This window comes from Melospiza georgiana, chromosome 12 (assembly GCF_028018845.1).
Source record: "Melospiza georgiana isolate bMelGeo1 chromosome 12, bMelGeo1.pri, whole genome shotgun sequence".
NCBI classification, from domain to species: Eukaryota; Metazoa; Chordata; class Aves; order Passeriformes; family Passerellidae; genus Melospiza; species Melospiza georgiana.
This window is the reverse complement of record NC_080441.1, coordinates 19,671,153-19,685,035: the sequence shown is the minus strand read 5'-3', so window position 1 is coordinate 19,685,035 and position 13,883 is coordinate 19,671,153. Positions and strand designations below refer to the sequence as shown.

The following is a 13,883-nucleotide window of genomic DNA, read 5'->3' as shown; positions in this document are numbered from 1 at the left end:
CTTTGCCTACCTTGACCAGTTTCCAGGTCTTTCTGCCAGCACCTGCTCAAAGCTGAGAGGTGAGCGTGGTGCTCACCCTCTCGCTGGCATGGGCCATTCAAGTCACTTTCTGTACTGGGGACAGTGCTTGCCTGGGAAAGACCCTCTGGGCACACCACAGTGTGGTGTGGGCAGCTGCAGCAAGTCCCACCTCCAGAGCCCCTGGTGCTGTGCCCTGACCCACAGTACACTGTTGCTCTCCTGCTGGGATGGAAGTGGCCAGGGGGTGAGCACACTCCTTGGGAATCACTGGTGCAGGCACAGGGACATGGGGAGAGCTGGAGGGATTGTACTGGTGTCTGCTGCCCACTGTTTCTGGTGCCAGCTGGGCACAGTGCTAAGGGCTTGGAAGGGCTGTGTAGGGGTGTGTGTGGTGCTAAATGTGCTATGGGGCCAAGTGAAGAGCCAGGGCACGAGAGCCCTCTTGCCTGGCCAGGCAGCCCTTGTTACTCATTTGGGAAAGCGCACAAGGGGCAGACGAGCCAGTGAACATTGGGAAGTCTGGGCATGGCAGCAGCCAGTCGTGATTTGGGGGCATTACAAGGCAGGTGGGGTTGGGGTGGTGGACATGTCAGTGGTGGACATGTCAAGGCTGTATGGGGGGAGCTATGAATCTCTCCTGGGTGGGCTCTAGCACTACAAATAGCCCAGGTACCACTCCCCCTGTGCCCTGTGACACTCTGGCTGTACTGGTCTGGCTGAAGCTGGGCTGCACAGGGAGCAGGCAGAGTTCAAGAGAGGTGCTTGTGGACAGGGACTAGCAAGAAAAACTTGAGACCCTTCCAGCACTGAATGAACCAGCCTGGCACTGCAAGCTGACCCTCCCAGGCCGTGGCGGGCAACCAGGGCTGCAGGCGCTGCTTGCAGAGCAGAGCTTTCCAGGCCGGTTGTCTGGGAAGGAGATGAGTAAGAGTCATGGCCCCAGGCGGGAAGGGAGGAGCAGGACTCTTGGGAATCCATGCCGATCCACTCCCACCATCCCTGGCTGCTGTTGCTGGCTCTTCCCCCTGCCTCAATTTCCCCCAGGTGGTACAGCTGCCTCTCCTGGGTGTAGCAGGGAAAAGACAAGGGTGAAGAACGGCCAAACTGCCAGGTATGCCCTAAGGTGCCCGGCAGGATATGGACAGGGTGGGGGCTGGCATGGGTAGGTCAGACAGAAGCCAGCAGCATGTGCTGGCCTGCAGGCAATGGAGCTTGGGGCACCAGTGTGACTACATGGTGGGGAGCCAGGGGGGTTGCATCACCCTACTGCCACCCCCTCGTACCCAACTGAGTGCTGTTGAACTGCCACCGTGCCAGGCTAAACTGTGCTAAGCAGTCCCTGCTGGTGTGCGTTCCCAGTGGCACCATATTGTGCTGAACTGGGTCATTTTGAGCTGAACCTGTGCATGGTAAAGCTAAGTCAAGCCAGGCCAGGCTCTGCTGACTGAACTCTGCCAGCCCTGCTTATCAAAGTCAATCAAGCTGAACTGCCCTGAACAAAATTGGGCCAGGTCAAGTGGAGCTAAGCCAGATGAGACCCCTGCTTGTTCTGTGCTGTACCAAACTTAACTTTTGGCAGCCCTGTGTCATGTTGAACTGAGCTGAGACAAGCCAGAATGTGCCAACCCAGCTGAACTACACCGAGGCATGCCAGGCTGAGCCATGCTGGGTCAGTTAACCCATGCTGGCCCCCCTGCCATCCCACGTTGAGCTGAGCTGTGATGTATCGTGCTGCACTGAAGTTTGCCAGCCTTCCATATCATGCCATGCTGGGTTGAGCTGGACTGAATTGAAATACGCCGGCTGGGCTGTACCAAGCTGAGCCAAGCAGCTCACTTCAGGTCCCTGAGCTAAAGGACGGCATGCCAAGGTACTGAGTAGAGAGGTGCTGTGCTGTGCCATTGTGTGCAGAGCCATGCCATGAGCTGTGCTGAGCCGCGCCGTGTTGTGCCGTGCCGAACTGTCCGCCGCCGTCCCCCCGCGCCTCATTGGCGGCGGCGGAGCAGTCCCGGTGCGGAGCGGCCCCGCCCCGCACTCGCCCCGCGCCGCTCAGCCCGGGCGGGCGGGGGTGCAATTTCCTCCACAGTTCGGGGCCGGGCCGGGATGGGGCTGTAGCTGTAGCCGCCATGGAGCGGGCTGAGGGCCGGCCCGGCGCCCCCCAGTATGTGCATGTGCAGCTGCAGGGGGGCGCGCCCTGGGGCTTCACGCTGCGCGGCGGGCTAGAGCACGGCGAGCCCCTCATCGTCTCCAAGGTAGGAATAGCCGGCAGAGCCCCGTGTGGGCTCCGCGACATCCCCCCGCGAGGGGCCTCCCGCCCGTGTCGGGGCGCGGGAGATGGGAGGACACCCGGGGCGCGGCGGCGTCGGGGGTGCGGGGAGCCGCGGCCGCGGGGACTTGTATCCTGGCGCGGCGGGACGGGGACGGCCACTCGCACCTACGATCTCCGCGGCCCTCCACTTAGAGTCGCAGTGAAGAGTGAGAGCGAGAGGGGCGGAGGGACAGCCCGGGCCCGGCGGCAGGAAGAAATTCCTCTGGCACATCCGTTGGGCTGGCGGGGGCGGCCCCCACATTCTCCCTCACGTCTTTCCCGGTCCCGTCCCGCGGGCTGTAGCCGGGGGAGGTCAGCCCCCTGTGTGCCCATCCGTCGGTGCCGCGCCTCCGGGCGTTCCGGGCACCAGACTCTGCGGGACGTTTAGTGCCACGGTGGGGGAACCATAGTCCGTCCCGTCATGCTCTGGAAGGCAGGGGCAGGACCGTGCCCGGGACGGGGTTGGCGCCGGGGTGCGATGCCGAGCGGAGCCCGGCCGCAGTCGGGAGCAAATGGTGAGGGTGACCCCTGCGGCCCCGACGTCTCGCCACACAGAGGGTCACCGATTCCTGCGGCCCCCGCCAGCGCATCGCTCCGCGGGGAGACCCGCAAGGCAGCGGCCAGGGGAACTCCAATAGCCACCCCTCCGGCGTGCCCGGACGGGGTCCTGTCGCCGGACGATTTGGCCGCCTGCCCGCCCGGTGTCGCCGTCCTGCTGAGCCGAGGTGCGGCGGGCCGGGCTGGCGGCCCCGGGGCTGCTCCGTGCCTCGAGCCGGGCCGACTGCGCCCCCGGGGCGTTCCACGCCCTCGGCGGGACGCGGCCAGCGCGGTCTGGCTGGGGGAGCTGGAAAAGTGGCTCCGGTCCCAGCCCTGCGCCCTGAGGTGGCACCGCCGGCGGGTGGGGAGCCGGGCGCCGAAGGAGTAACTGCCCGCGTCCCCACTCGCTGCTGGCCTTCGGGGTGATGGGTCCCCGTGGGTCCGCCGGAGGAGGGATGTTCCTCACTCACCACTTTTGAGAAGGGGATTGGCTTGCGGGCCGCGGGGTATCGGCCCCCGCGCTCCCACGAACACGCAGCCACCGCGTGTGCTCGGTAGACAAAAGGGGCTTGTTCCAGCGCTTTGTGCGTTCAGGGGAGGGTCCCCCCGGGGTCACCGCTCCGCCGCTGCGGCCGGCCGAGGTGTGTGCGGAGAGGGGGCAGCCCTCGTCTGTGGTGCGGGGGGTGCGGGCCGGAAAGAGGAAGGGCGTCCCCGCACGCGATGACTGAGTTTGGCCTCTGAGCCCACTCCGGGCAGGATCCCTTTCTGTGGCAGAGTCCCACGGCGGTGCTCACATGCGGTCTTAAGCCTTCCATGGGGCTGCAAACGCCCTCCGGCACAGGCTTCCCTGAGCACGTCAGGGGCAAGGCGGGAGGTTGGTGTGGCGCAGGGTGAGCACAGCTCTGGCACTGTTCTGCTTGTGAGTCCTAAGACAAGTTTCTCCTGAGACAGGCAGACATTCCCGTGAGCCATCTGGTGCCCACCATCGGGGCCCAGAGTGAACTCCAGGGATGGTGTTTGGGAAGTGTCCTGGGCTGGCTCAGCCAGGCAGGGAGCAGGCAGTGGCGTTTGGTTGCCAGTGCTGAGTTCACTGGTGGCAAAGGCAGAACAAGGGGCTGTTTGTGCCAAATTTAGCTCCTTGTGAGTGATGCCAGGGCTGAGCCTATCCATCCTAGTGCATGTGATGGCCCAGACATAGGTGCAGACCTAGTGGTGTCCTGCAGCAAGTGGGGACACCTTTTATCTCTGGCTCATCCCCATGGCGGTGGCAGGCAGGACTGGTGGGCACGCATCTGGACAGAGGACTGGACTGAGGTGAAGGTGCAGCCTGCCTTGCACGCTCTGCTGGTGCCTGGTGGTGGGCAGCAGCATGGCAAGGGGTAAACCCAGGTGCTCCACTGACTGCATGGTAGGACTGGGAGCCCTCACAGACAGTCAGGGTCCCCTGCCAGGAAGGCAGCCCCATGGCTGACATCTGGGTAGGGGGGCAGCCTGCCTGCACAGGCAGGCACATTGGGCTGTGCCCAGCCTGGGTATGGCATTACAGTGCTAAGATCCTTGGAAAAATGGGAGAGCTGTTGGTTCTGGGCACAGCTATGCCAGGCAAAGCCATAGGGCAGTGGTGCTCTGGGAAGGAGGCTTGGCTGCCCCTGCCTTTCTCCCTCCGAAGGTGACATTTTGTCCAGGGGTAGTGAAATACCTCCTGAGCCCTGCCCAGCATTAGGGCTGGAAAGTGGTGCCCAGGGGCACATGTACAATGACTGACCTGCTAGGAAGCCATGTGTGCTCCCTGGCACTGAGGTCTGGCTGCTGCCCAAACTGGTCGTGCAGGCACTTTGAGCAGAGGTCATTCCCTGGCCAGGCCTGGGAGCAACTGGGCAGGGTGAAGAGCCCATGGGCAGGGTGGGTGCAGGAGTCCCAGCATGGGGCCAGGTTAGCTCTGCCGTGCAGGTGGCTATAGGGTCTTGCCACATCCACACTGGGCATGGGGCACCCCAGGTCCTGCCCCATGCACCTGCATGCCCTGTGCTACTTCCACCACAGAGAAGCAGCTCCAGTCGCTTGCCAGCCCTGTGGTGTGGAGTTGGCAATCCCTGGCCATTGCAGTGGCAGGATGGGCAGAGATCAGTGCTGGCAATGGACACTGCCTAGCCCAGCCGGCCACTGCTTGTCCCAGGGCTGCCAGGACTGCACCTACCAGCTAGGGCAGAGGGCATGGACCAGGATCTCATGTGCTGACAGCACCATGGCTATACTTCCTCTAAGCACAGCAATACAGGGTGCCAGGTTCATTTTGGCCGTGGGTGTCAGGGAGGGTAGGCATGTGCCAGGGCTCAGCACTTCTACTATTGTCTCCTATGTGCACATAGGGTGGGATAGCATCCTTTGGGCATTGAAATCACCACGGGTGCCCAGACAGGCTCTATGTGGGGTTGGAAGCAGCAGCAGGGGGCTGGCATCCATGCTGGACAAAGGGCCCTTGTGCTGCCTGCGAGGGAATCTGCTGGGATGGGACATTTTTCTTTCTCTCCCCTCCCTGATGCCCTTGCTCAGAAATTCACGCGACCAGAGAAGGGGGAGAGCCTGGCCCCACAGATCCCTCTGTGGTGCCTGGGGCTCAGGTACCTTCTCGGAAGCCTCTTTCTCCCCTGACACGCGGTGGCCATGGAACATCCCCTGGGATATTCTGGGGGCTGTGCCCCTGCCCCCCTTGATGCCACTCTCTGTCACCCAGGTGGAGGATGGGGGCAAGGCTGCACTGTCCCGCCGGCTGCAGCCAGGTGATGAGCTGGTGAACATCAGCGGGACCCCACTGTACGGATCCCGCCAGGAGGCCCTCATCCTCATCAAGGGCTCCTACCGCACTCTGAAGATGGTTGTTCGCAGGTTGGCAGTGCTGTGGAAGGGACACAGGGAGGGCCAGTGGGGCTTCACCTGCCTGGGGGACTGGCAGGAACCTGGAGGTGCCCCTTGCTGGGACAGGGTGGGGAGCAGCCCCTTTGCTGCTGTCAGCACTCCCGCTAAGTGGGGGTGCCACATCCAGCAGAGCCAGGGTAGTGCATCGGGCTCACCACCCCCTCACTGGGCGGTATCCTCAAGCGTGGCCGCTCCTCTCCCTTCCTGCCTGCTTGCCTGCCTCCTGCCTGCCTGCTTGCCTGGGAAAGGAAGGAGAGGCAGGGCTGGGCCTTGCAGTCCCTTCCCCCCCCAGCCCCTCCAACTGCATCCATTCCCTGGCTGCATCCTGACTGAGTCCAGCTCCAGCAGCACTCAGGGGCAGGGACGGCGCAAGGGCACTGCCCAAGGGGCAGGGATCCCACGGGACTGTGCTGGGGCTCAGCATCATCCATGGTGAGTTTGGGGGTTCTGGGAAGTCCCTGTGCTGACCTGACAGCTTGCCGCTCTTATCCAGTCATTAAATGTGGCAGCACTTGGCAGTTGGGAGGTACAGGAGGTGGCTTCTGACCATGTCTGTGCAGTGGCATTTGTTGGGTGGGCTGGAGATTCCTGTGGATGCTGTGAGGGGTGGGACAGAGACCAGCACAGGACCCTTCCTAGAGACATGGCGTGGCTGGTGCTTGCTGCAGATACTGAGGGACAAAAGAACAAGGGGGAAGGTCAGGCTTGCAGTGGAGACAGATGTGGCCCCAGTGTCCCTTGGTGGAGCTAATCCAGTCCCAGCAGAGACGCTTGCCTTGCTCAGGTCATTGCCTATGGGCTATGCAGGGGCTGTGTCCTAGGTCTCCTGTTAATGCGGCAACAGGGATGCTGCAGTCTGGGGAGCCCTGGCCAGCTGGGTGAGCTGTGAGATCCCCTTGCCCAGTGCCGGGTGCTTGCAGGACTGGACCCTCCTTGCTGCCATCCCCTTTGGGCGGGCACTGGCCTGGGGGGGACCAGGAAACCCCGTAGGAAGTGACTTCAGCCCCGGTTCCTTGGCCTGGCTTCCTCCCCATTCTTGTCCTTTCCCGCTGTTGCTCTTGGCAGGAGGAGCGTGCCCGTCTTCCGGCCCCATTCCTGGCATGTGGCCAAACTTGCCGAAAGCCGCCCAGACGTCCCCACCATGCACTGCCCGGCTGATGCCTTCAGCTTCTCCTGGCCTTCGGGGTGTGATGTCAGGTGAGACCCTGGGGGCAGTTATGAGACTGTGCAAGGGGAGAGGGCAGACAAGGACACCCCTTGGGTTGTGGCAGTGGGGGTGGCATAGGGGGTCCCACGGTAGTTTCGGGCATTCCTCCTCATCCTGCACTACCCTTTCCCCTGGCTGTTTACTCCCAGCTCCCGGCAGGAAGGGGCGGTGGCTCTGCTGGAGACAGCCAGGAGCTGCTTAGTCCCACTGTCCCGGCTGCCAGAGCTGGGAGGTCTCGAGTGGCTGGAGTCACACACACCCTGTGTTCCCTGTGCCTGTTCCCCTTGCCAGTGCCAGGCAACCTTGGTGGTGGCCCCAACCCGGGGGTGAAGGGCAGGTTGGGGTAGTGCTGCCCTGTGCTCCGTTGTCCCAGGGAGGGTGTGTGTGGGGGGATGGGCTCCTTGGAATCTCTGTGGAGCTGGATGAGGGGCAGCAGGTGCCTGTAACACTGATGTGGGGCTAGGCAGCAGCAAGCTGTCCCTGCAGTGGAACCCACTGTCCTGGCACTGCAGCACTGACCGGAGCAGCTCCATCGGGAGCATGGAGAGCCTGGACCATCCCAGCCAGGCCTGCTATGAAGGAGACCCCTCACCCGTTGACCAGGGCATGTACCACAGTAAGCGGGACTCGGCCTACAGCTCCTTCTCTGCCAGCTCCATTGCCTCTGACTGCGCCCTCTCTCTCCGTCCTGAAGAGGCCGTGTCCGTTGATTCCAGCCTCCAAGGCCCCCGCAAAGCCCCTGACAGGCACTACCTGACCACAGGAGCTGAGCCATCTGCCAGCTGGCACCCTGAGGCCTGGCGGGCACCAGTGCCCCCCCAGCCCCCTGTCAGGAGGGACAGCCTGCGAGCAGCCCCAGCTGGCAGAGGGGACAAGTGCCAGGCCTCAATGTCAGCGGATATGCTGCATGCCAAGGGCCGGTGGATCTCTGACACCTTCCTCTGCCAGCGGGATGGGGAGGCAGAAATAGTGGGCAGGAGGAAACTGGCGCCATACCCCACAAAGGACTGTCTCTCTGCTGACCAGTATTACATGCTGAGCTCCCACCCGGACCGTTGCCCAGCTGAGCCACTCCTGGGGGAGAGCATGGAGTCTGACAACCAGCCATACGTGGATGACAGCATGCACCAAGTGCCTGATGCCACAACAGCAGGTGACAACCCATTGCTGTCCCCTCTCAAGGGCCACGTGTCGCACCGTCACAGTGCTCCCGAGCAACTGCTGGCCTCCCAGTTCCGCTCTCTCCAACTGGGCACCAACAGTGGGCGAGCCTCTCCAGCCCCCAGTGGGCAACACTGGACCTTGTCTCCGCTGCATCCTGAGGGCAGCCGAGGGGGAACCACAGGGGCTGCCCAGGATCCCCCGCACTGCCCAGAGCCTGGCTGCCGCCCACCGCCCTGCCACTGCTGCCCTGAGCTGCAGCAAGCCTGCGGGCAGGATGGCCGGGGGGCAAGCCCAGTACTCAGCACTGAGGGGCCAGTGGAGGAGGAGAGCCGTGGAGGGGCCCGGCGGGCTGGGGGTCCTCCCCACCGCTCTGCTCAGATGCGCCGCCGCAGCGACCGTTTTGCCACCAGCTTGCGCAACGAGATCCAGCGGCGCAAGGCCCAGCTGCAGAAGAGCCGGGGTCCTGGTGCACCTCTGCCTGGTGAGGAGCCAGTGGAGGAAACTGAGGAGCCCCCAAAGGGCAGTGTACTGGCAGAGCGACAGCCTGCCCCGTCTGAGTGTCTCAGCCCCGCACCGAGTGAGGAGAGCAGGAACTCTGGCCGCTCTGCAGATCGGGGCATCCCCACTCCTGACCCAGCCCCTAAAGGGCCCTTGTCCCCTGAGCGGGTGGTGCCAACAGCCAGGGGCCGCTGGCGCTGGTCCCCGGAAAACAAGCTGCAGCCACAACACTCGCCCAGCCACAGTGAACTGGAGGGCTACGGCCAGGGCCCGGCGGCCTGCAGCTCCCCACCACCACGGGGCAGCGACGAAGCAGTCCTGCTGCCCTTTGCCGACCGCCGCCGGTTCTTTGAGGAGAGCAGCCGACTGGCACCACCCCGGCACAGCAAGCCGCCAGCAGGTGATCCCAGCACCTTCCAGCCCCCTGGCCCTGAGCACCGGGATGTCCGCCGCCTCTCTGTGGACCAGCCCTACAGCCCACCCTCACCCAGCCGCCCTGGCTCCGCTGGCCCCTATGCTGAGTGCTGCCGGGAGCAGCCCCACTGCTACAAGCCACTGGGGAGGCCAGGGGAGCTGGATTACCTGCGGGGCTTTTCCTACCCCTACGGGGTTCCCCTGCACCCTGAGCCCTGCCGCTACTGTGGAGGGGACCTGTGCCCGCCACCACGGCCCCGTGGCCACACATGCCGCTGTCACCCTGTGTCCTGGGTGCGCTGCCCTGACTGCTGCTACCCAGCTACCCATCCTGGGCGACAGGAGAGTGATGCCTGGCCCCTCCGGAGAGCTTTCGTCCCAGTGAGTAATGCCCTGTGGGACTGTGCTGGGGAGCAGCACTGACACTCCCTTGCACCCCTGGACTATGACCCTGGGTTGGGGTGGGGGGTACTGTTCCCCCATTTGCCCTGCAGACTGCCTGCAAGTCTTCTGTGCCTGAATGGGGATGGGACAGCGGTGCTGGGGGATGGATTTCACACTGCCTCCTTCTCACACAGGAATTTCCTCAGGGTGAGTGGGAACCACCTTCAATCACCAGGAAAGTCAGCCAGTCCATCAGGTGAGCCCATGCCAAATGCCACGGTGCTGGGATGTGTGTGCCACTCAGTGGGGACCTCAGGGAATGTGGGAACTGCCTGGGGGATGTGGGGACTGCCATGATTTTGACTGGGATGTAGAAAGTGCCTCCCGTACTTCCTTGGCCATCCTTGGCTGGTGCTCTTTGAGGCAGAAGGAGGCACGCAGGGCAAGAGTGTGTGAGGAGGTGTCCACAGCAAAGGTGGTCCCTCCTTACCCTTCCCCAGGGTTCTGGGGCCATCTCTGGGGAACTGTGCCCAGCAGATAAGCCTGAGCTTCTCCCACCAGTGTGACTGGATGACTAGCTGGGGTAAATGAGGCAGGGCATGAAATGGGCCTGAACTGCCAGATGGGTGACTGTGTATGGGAGGATGGGTGCCTCCTTCTCTTCCTAGTGAGCTCTCCAGCTGCCCACCCGGTTTCCCAAGGCTTGGCCCATTCCACACCTGCCTTGAGAGCACCGAGCCAGAGTGGCCACCCTGCTACCGGGCCACATCCACGCATGACCTCTTGTGGGATAGTGACCACCTGGCCCAGACCCCTGAGAGCCCCCCGGATCCGCTGCACCGCCCACTAAGGGGCAGAGCCTTCTCTGAGAGCCATCTCAACCTGGAACCTTCCAGCCCCTGGGGCTGTGACCAGAAGGACCTTTTCCGTGCCAAGCTGGACCCTCCCAGCATCCCCAAAAAGAAGGGCCCTCCACCTCCCCGCCCACCTCCGCCCGACTGGGAGAAGTACAGACAGCGTCGGGCATCCCAGCACCCGCCAGATGGTGCTGGGCATGGCTCTGCCTTCTCTGCTGCCCCAATGCCAATCCGCAGCATTGCTGTGGCAGTGAGGGAGCGGTCACAGAGCCTCACTGGGGAGCAGAAAGGCCAGTCCTGGGGGCACACTGCTTGCCCCCCTGCTCTGTCAGGTGCCTGGCCCCGACCTGAGGCCCCCAGATCACTCCGCAGGACTCCTGGGCCCGATGCTGCCAACGCTGAAATTTGCAGGCAAGTGGTGCCATGGCATGGGGGTGGGCTCTTGTACCCTGTATCAGAGCATCCTAATCCTTAGAGCACCGTGTGGGATTTTTGTGTTGCGGACTGTCCCTGTCCCTGACCTCTTTCCCTGGCATGGCCATAGCCCTGAGGGGAGCTGACATGCCCTGGGTGGGTGTTGACAGGGTGTCAGGAGCCGGGGAGAAGCGGACAAAGATGAAGCGGTCTGGGGAGATGGAGGAGCAGCCCCAAAGGCTCATCCAGAACCAGGAGCAGGGCCGTGCCAGTCCCCGTGGGGTGGGTGAGTGCTCCCTGTCCCTGCATTGTGGCTCTTGCCCTGCCATGCCGGAGGCACTTAAGCCCAGTTCTGGGGCAGTGGAGGGGGTGAGCTGCCAGGGCAGCTGGCCCCAGCCCCGCTGCATGGACTCTGAGGAACGACTGTGGGACGTGGCTGTCAGGGACCATTCCCTGGCCAGTGTCCTCGCCCCCTTGGCTTCCCCTGGCACCACCAGTGAGGTGATGGGTGAGCTGCTGGTGGCTGGGGAGCGACCGGCCTGGCGGAAGTGTCTCCAGCAGGACTGGCACCTGGAGGCCCTGGCACAGGACAGGTAGGGCTGTCACACCACCGGGCCCCATACCAAGGGCAGGCTGACACCCCCCAGTGCTTATCGCTGTATCTCTGTCTCCCCAGGCAAGGGTTTGAGCCCATCTCGCTGCCTCCCAGGAGTGCTGCCAGCTCCAGCACCTTCCCAGTGCACTTTGGTGTTGCAGTGGGCAAAACTGAGCCACTCAACAAGGTAAAGGCACTGCCGGAGGTAGTGGAGGGGAGCTCGGAGGATGAGGAGGAGGAGGTGGACCATGAGCTGGTGGAAAAGAAGGTACAAGACCCTGCTGGGAACAATTCCCTTGTGGTTCCCCACTGTCCTGGCCAGGTGCTCATGGAGACTGGGTGCATTTCTGGATGCTCACGGGGACTGAGGCATCACTGGTTGTTCCTGGGAGCTGGGGACATCACCAGGCACTCATGGGCATGGGGGTAATTGCTGGACACGTGCGGGTACCAGGAACATTGCCATATACTCACATGGGCCTGGGGCATTGCCAGATGTCTCCAAGGACCAGGGGCATTGTCAGGTGCTTGCAGGACCAGGGAGTCTCACCAGATGCTCGTGGGGACCAGTGGCATCTACAGATGCTTGATGTTTGCAGGGGCTGGGATGTTCCCAGATACCCACAGGGACAGGGGCATCCATTAGGTGCACATGGACTCTGGGACATGGACAGATTCTTGTGGGGACTGGGAATTGCCAGTAGCTCATGGGAACCTGGGGTACCACAAGGTTCTTGTGTACTGTCGGCCCCAGCACAGCGCCCCTACGCCTCCGTGCCAGTCCCCTGATCCCATGGGGAGTGGCCCCAGTTCCCCCTGACCCCTTTGCTCTGGCAGCTGCAGCTGATCGAGAGTCTGAGCCGCAAGCTGGTGGTGCTGCAGGAGGCACAGCGGGGGCTGCAGGAGGACATTAGTGCCAATGGGGCACTGGGTGAAGATGTGGCTGCTCGCCTGCAAGCCCTCTGCACCCCAGGGGAGTTCGACAAGTACCGCCTCTTCGTGGGTGACCTGGACAAGGTGGTCAACCTCCTGCTCTCCCTCTCGGGTCGCCTGGCCCGGGTGGAAAGTGCCCTGGGCAGCCTCGGGCCACACGCCCCTGCTGAGGACAAGGTGGGCATGGGGGAGGGGACCCTCGCCCACAAGGTTTTGGGCTGCGGGATGCCCTGCCAATGCCAGCTGTCTTTCCCACAGCTGGCCCTGCGGGAGAAGCAGCGGCTGTTGGTGGCACAGCTGGAGGATGCCAAAGAGCTGAAGGAGCATGTGGGGCGGCGTGAGGAGGCAGTGGGTGCCATGGTGGCACGGTACCTGCCCCCTGAGCACCTTCAGGACTACCAGCACTTCGTCAAGATGAAGTCAGCCCTCATTGCTGAGCAGAGAGAGCTGGAAGAGAAGATCAAGCTGGGCCAGGAACAGCTCAGGTGCCTGCGTGAGAGCCTTGGCCAGGCCTCCAAGGACTGCTAGCCCCCCTACCCAGTCTCCCTCTGGGATCCTGGCTGTGATCCCAGATTGCTACCAAAGAGGATCCAGCCCCTTGTGGATTCTCCCAGTGTCTGTTCATCTGTCCAGCCCCTGCCTTTTATTTATTTTTCTGATTTACCAGGCAGGGGAGGGGGTTGCCAGTCCAGGTGCTGACAGGAGTTGTTGTGCCACAGAGCTGTCATGGGCTCTGGCCACTCAGCAGCCTGTGGCCCAGCAAGACCAGATGGATGGATGCTACCACCACTCTCATGGGTCTTTCTATGCCTATGAGGTCCCTCCAGCTTGTCCTGGACACCAGTGCCTGTCTTGTATCTGGTGCTGCACCACATGCCTTAAACATCCCCCAGCTACTATTCATGCAGCATCTGAAAGGGTTAAACCACACTCACCAGCTGTCCTGTCTGTTTGCCCAGCTCTGTCCATCTGTGGGGGGGGGGAGCTGAAGGAATTTCAGCCCCAGCATCCTCTTCCTCCTCATTGTGTCAGAAACAATGGTCATGGCCAGCAGGTTCTTAACCCACTCCCTGCTGGCTGAGAGACCACAGGGGGCCGAGGTGAGTGCCAGTAGGTGTTGTGTACCTGTGTCTTGGGATGGTACCCTGCCAGGGCACGGATGTTGGGACAAATACACTGAGGCCTGCGCTACTCTCTGTCACCAATGCTGTGGGCATGGAGACAACCCAGCCTCAACCAGCCCTCACCTGTAGCTTCTAACTCAACACCAGGAGCGATTAATAGAGGAAAAACCACATTAAGGACAAAACAGGGTACCTGTCCCCTTCTTTCTGCTGCAACAGCCACAAATAGCACTTAGATGTCACCCCTGCCACTGTCCATCTGTCTCCAGGGCATGAGCAGGTGCCTTCATACTGATTTTGCGCAGGGGTTTAATGCAACCAGCAGGAGCTTGGGGCAGGGGGGTAAACGTTTTGGGGAGGCATGTAGGCAGCAGCGCTTTGGTGTGGCCCCATAGCTGGACAACCCAGCCCAGGGTTCAGGCAGCATCCATGCCTGCCTGTGAGCTCCAGCAGCAGCCCTGCTGTGTTGTTACCCCTGCTCTGGGCTACCCTTTAGCCTGTTAAACACTAC

The 13,883-nt window shown here is 62.6% G+C and overlaps 1 protein-coding gene across 1 annotated transcript; it reads left to right on the top strand.

Moving 5' to 3' along the window:
* Positions 1-2,147: 2,147 nt before the first annotated feature.
* On the top strand, positions 2,148-12,877 carry SHROOM4 (shroom family member 4). Its single transcript, XM_058032958.1, has 11 exons — positions 2,148-2,273; positions 5,601-5,849; positions 6,075-6,214; positions 6,848-6,979; positions 7,502-9,446; positions 9,644-9,705; positions 10,118-10,717; positions 10,891-11,313; positions 11,397-11,583; positions 12,153-12,425; positions 12,507-12,877. The coding sequence occupies exons 1-11, from the start codon at positions 2,148-2,150 to the stop codon at positions 12,774-12,776; spliced, it is 4,407 nt and encodes a 1,468-aa protein (XP_057888941.1). The 3' UTR covers positions 12,777-12,877.
* Positions 12,878-13,883: the final 1,006 nt, after the last annotated feature.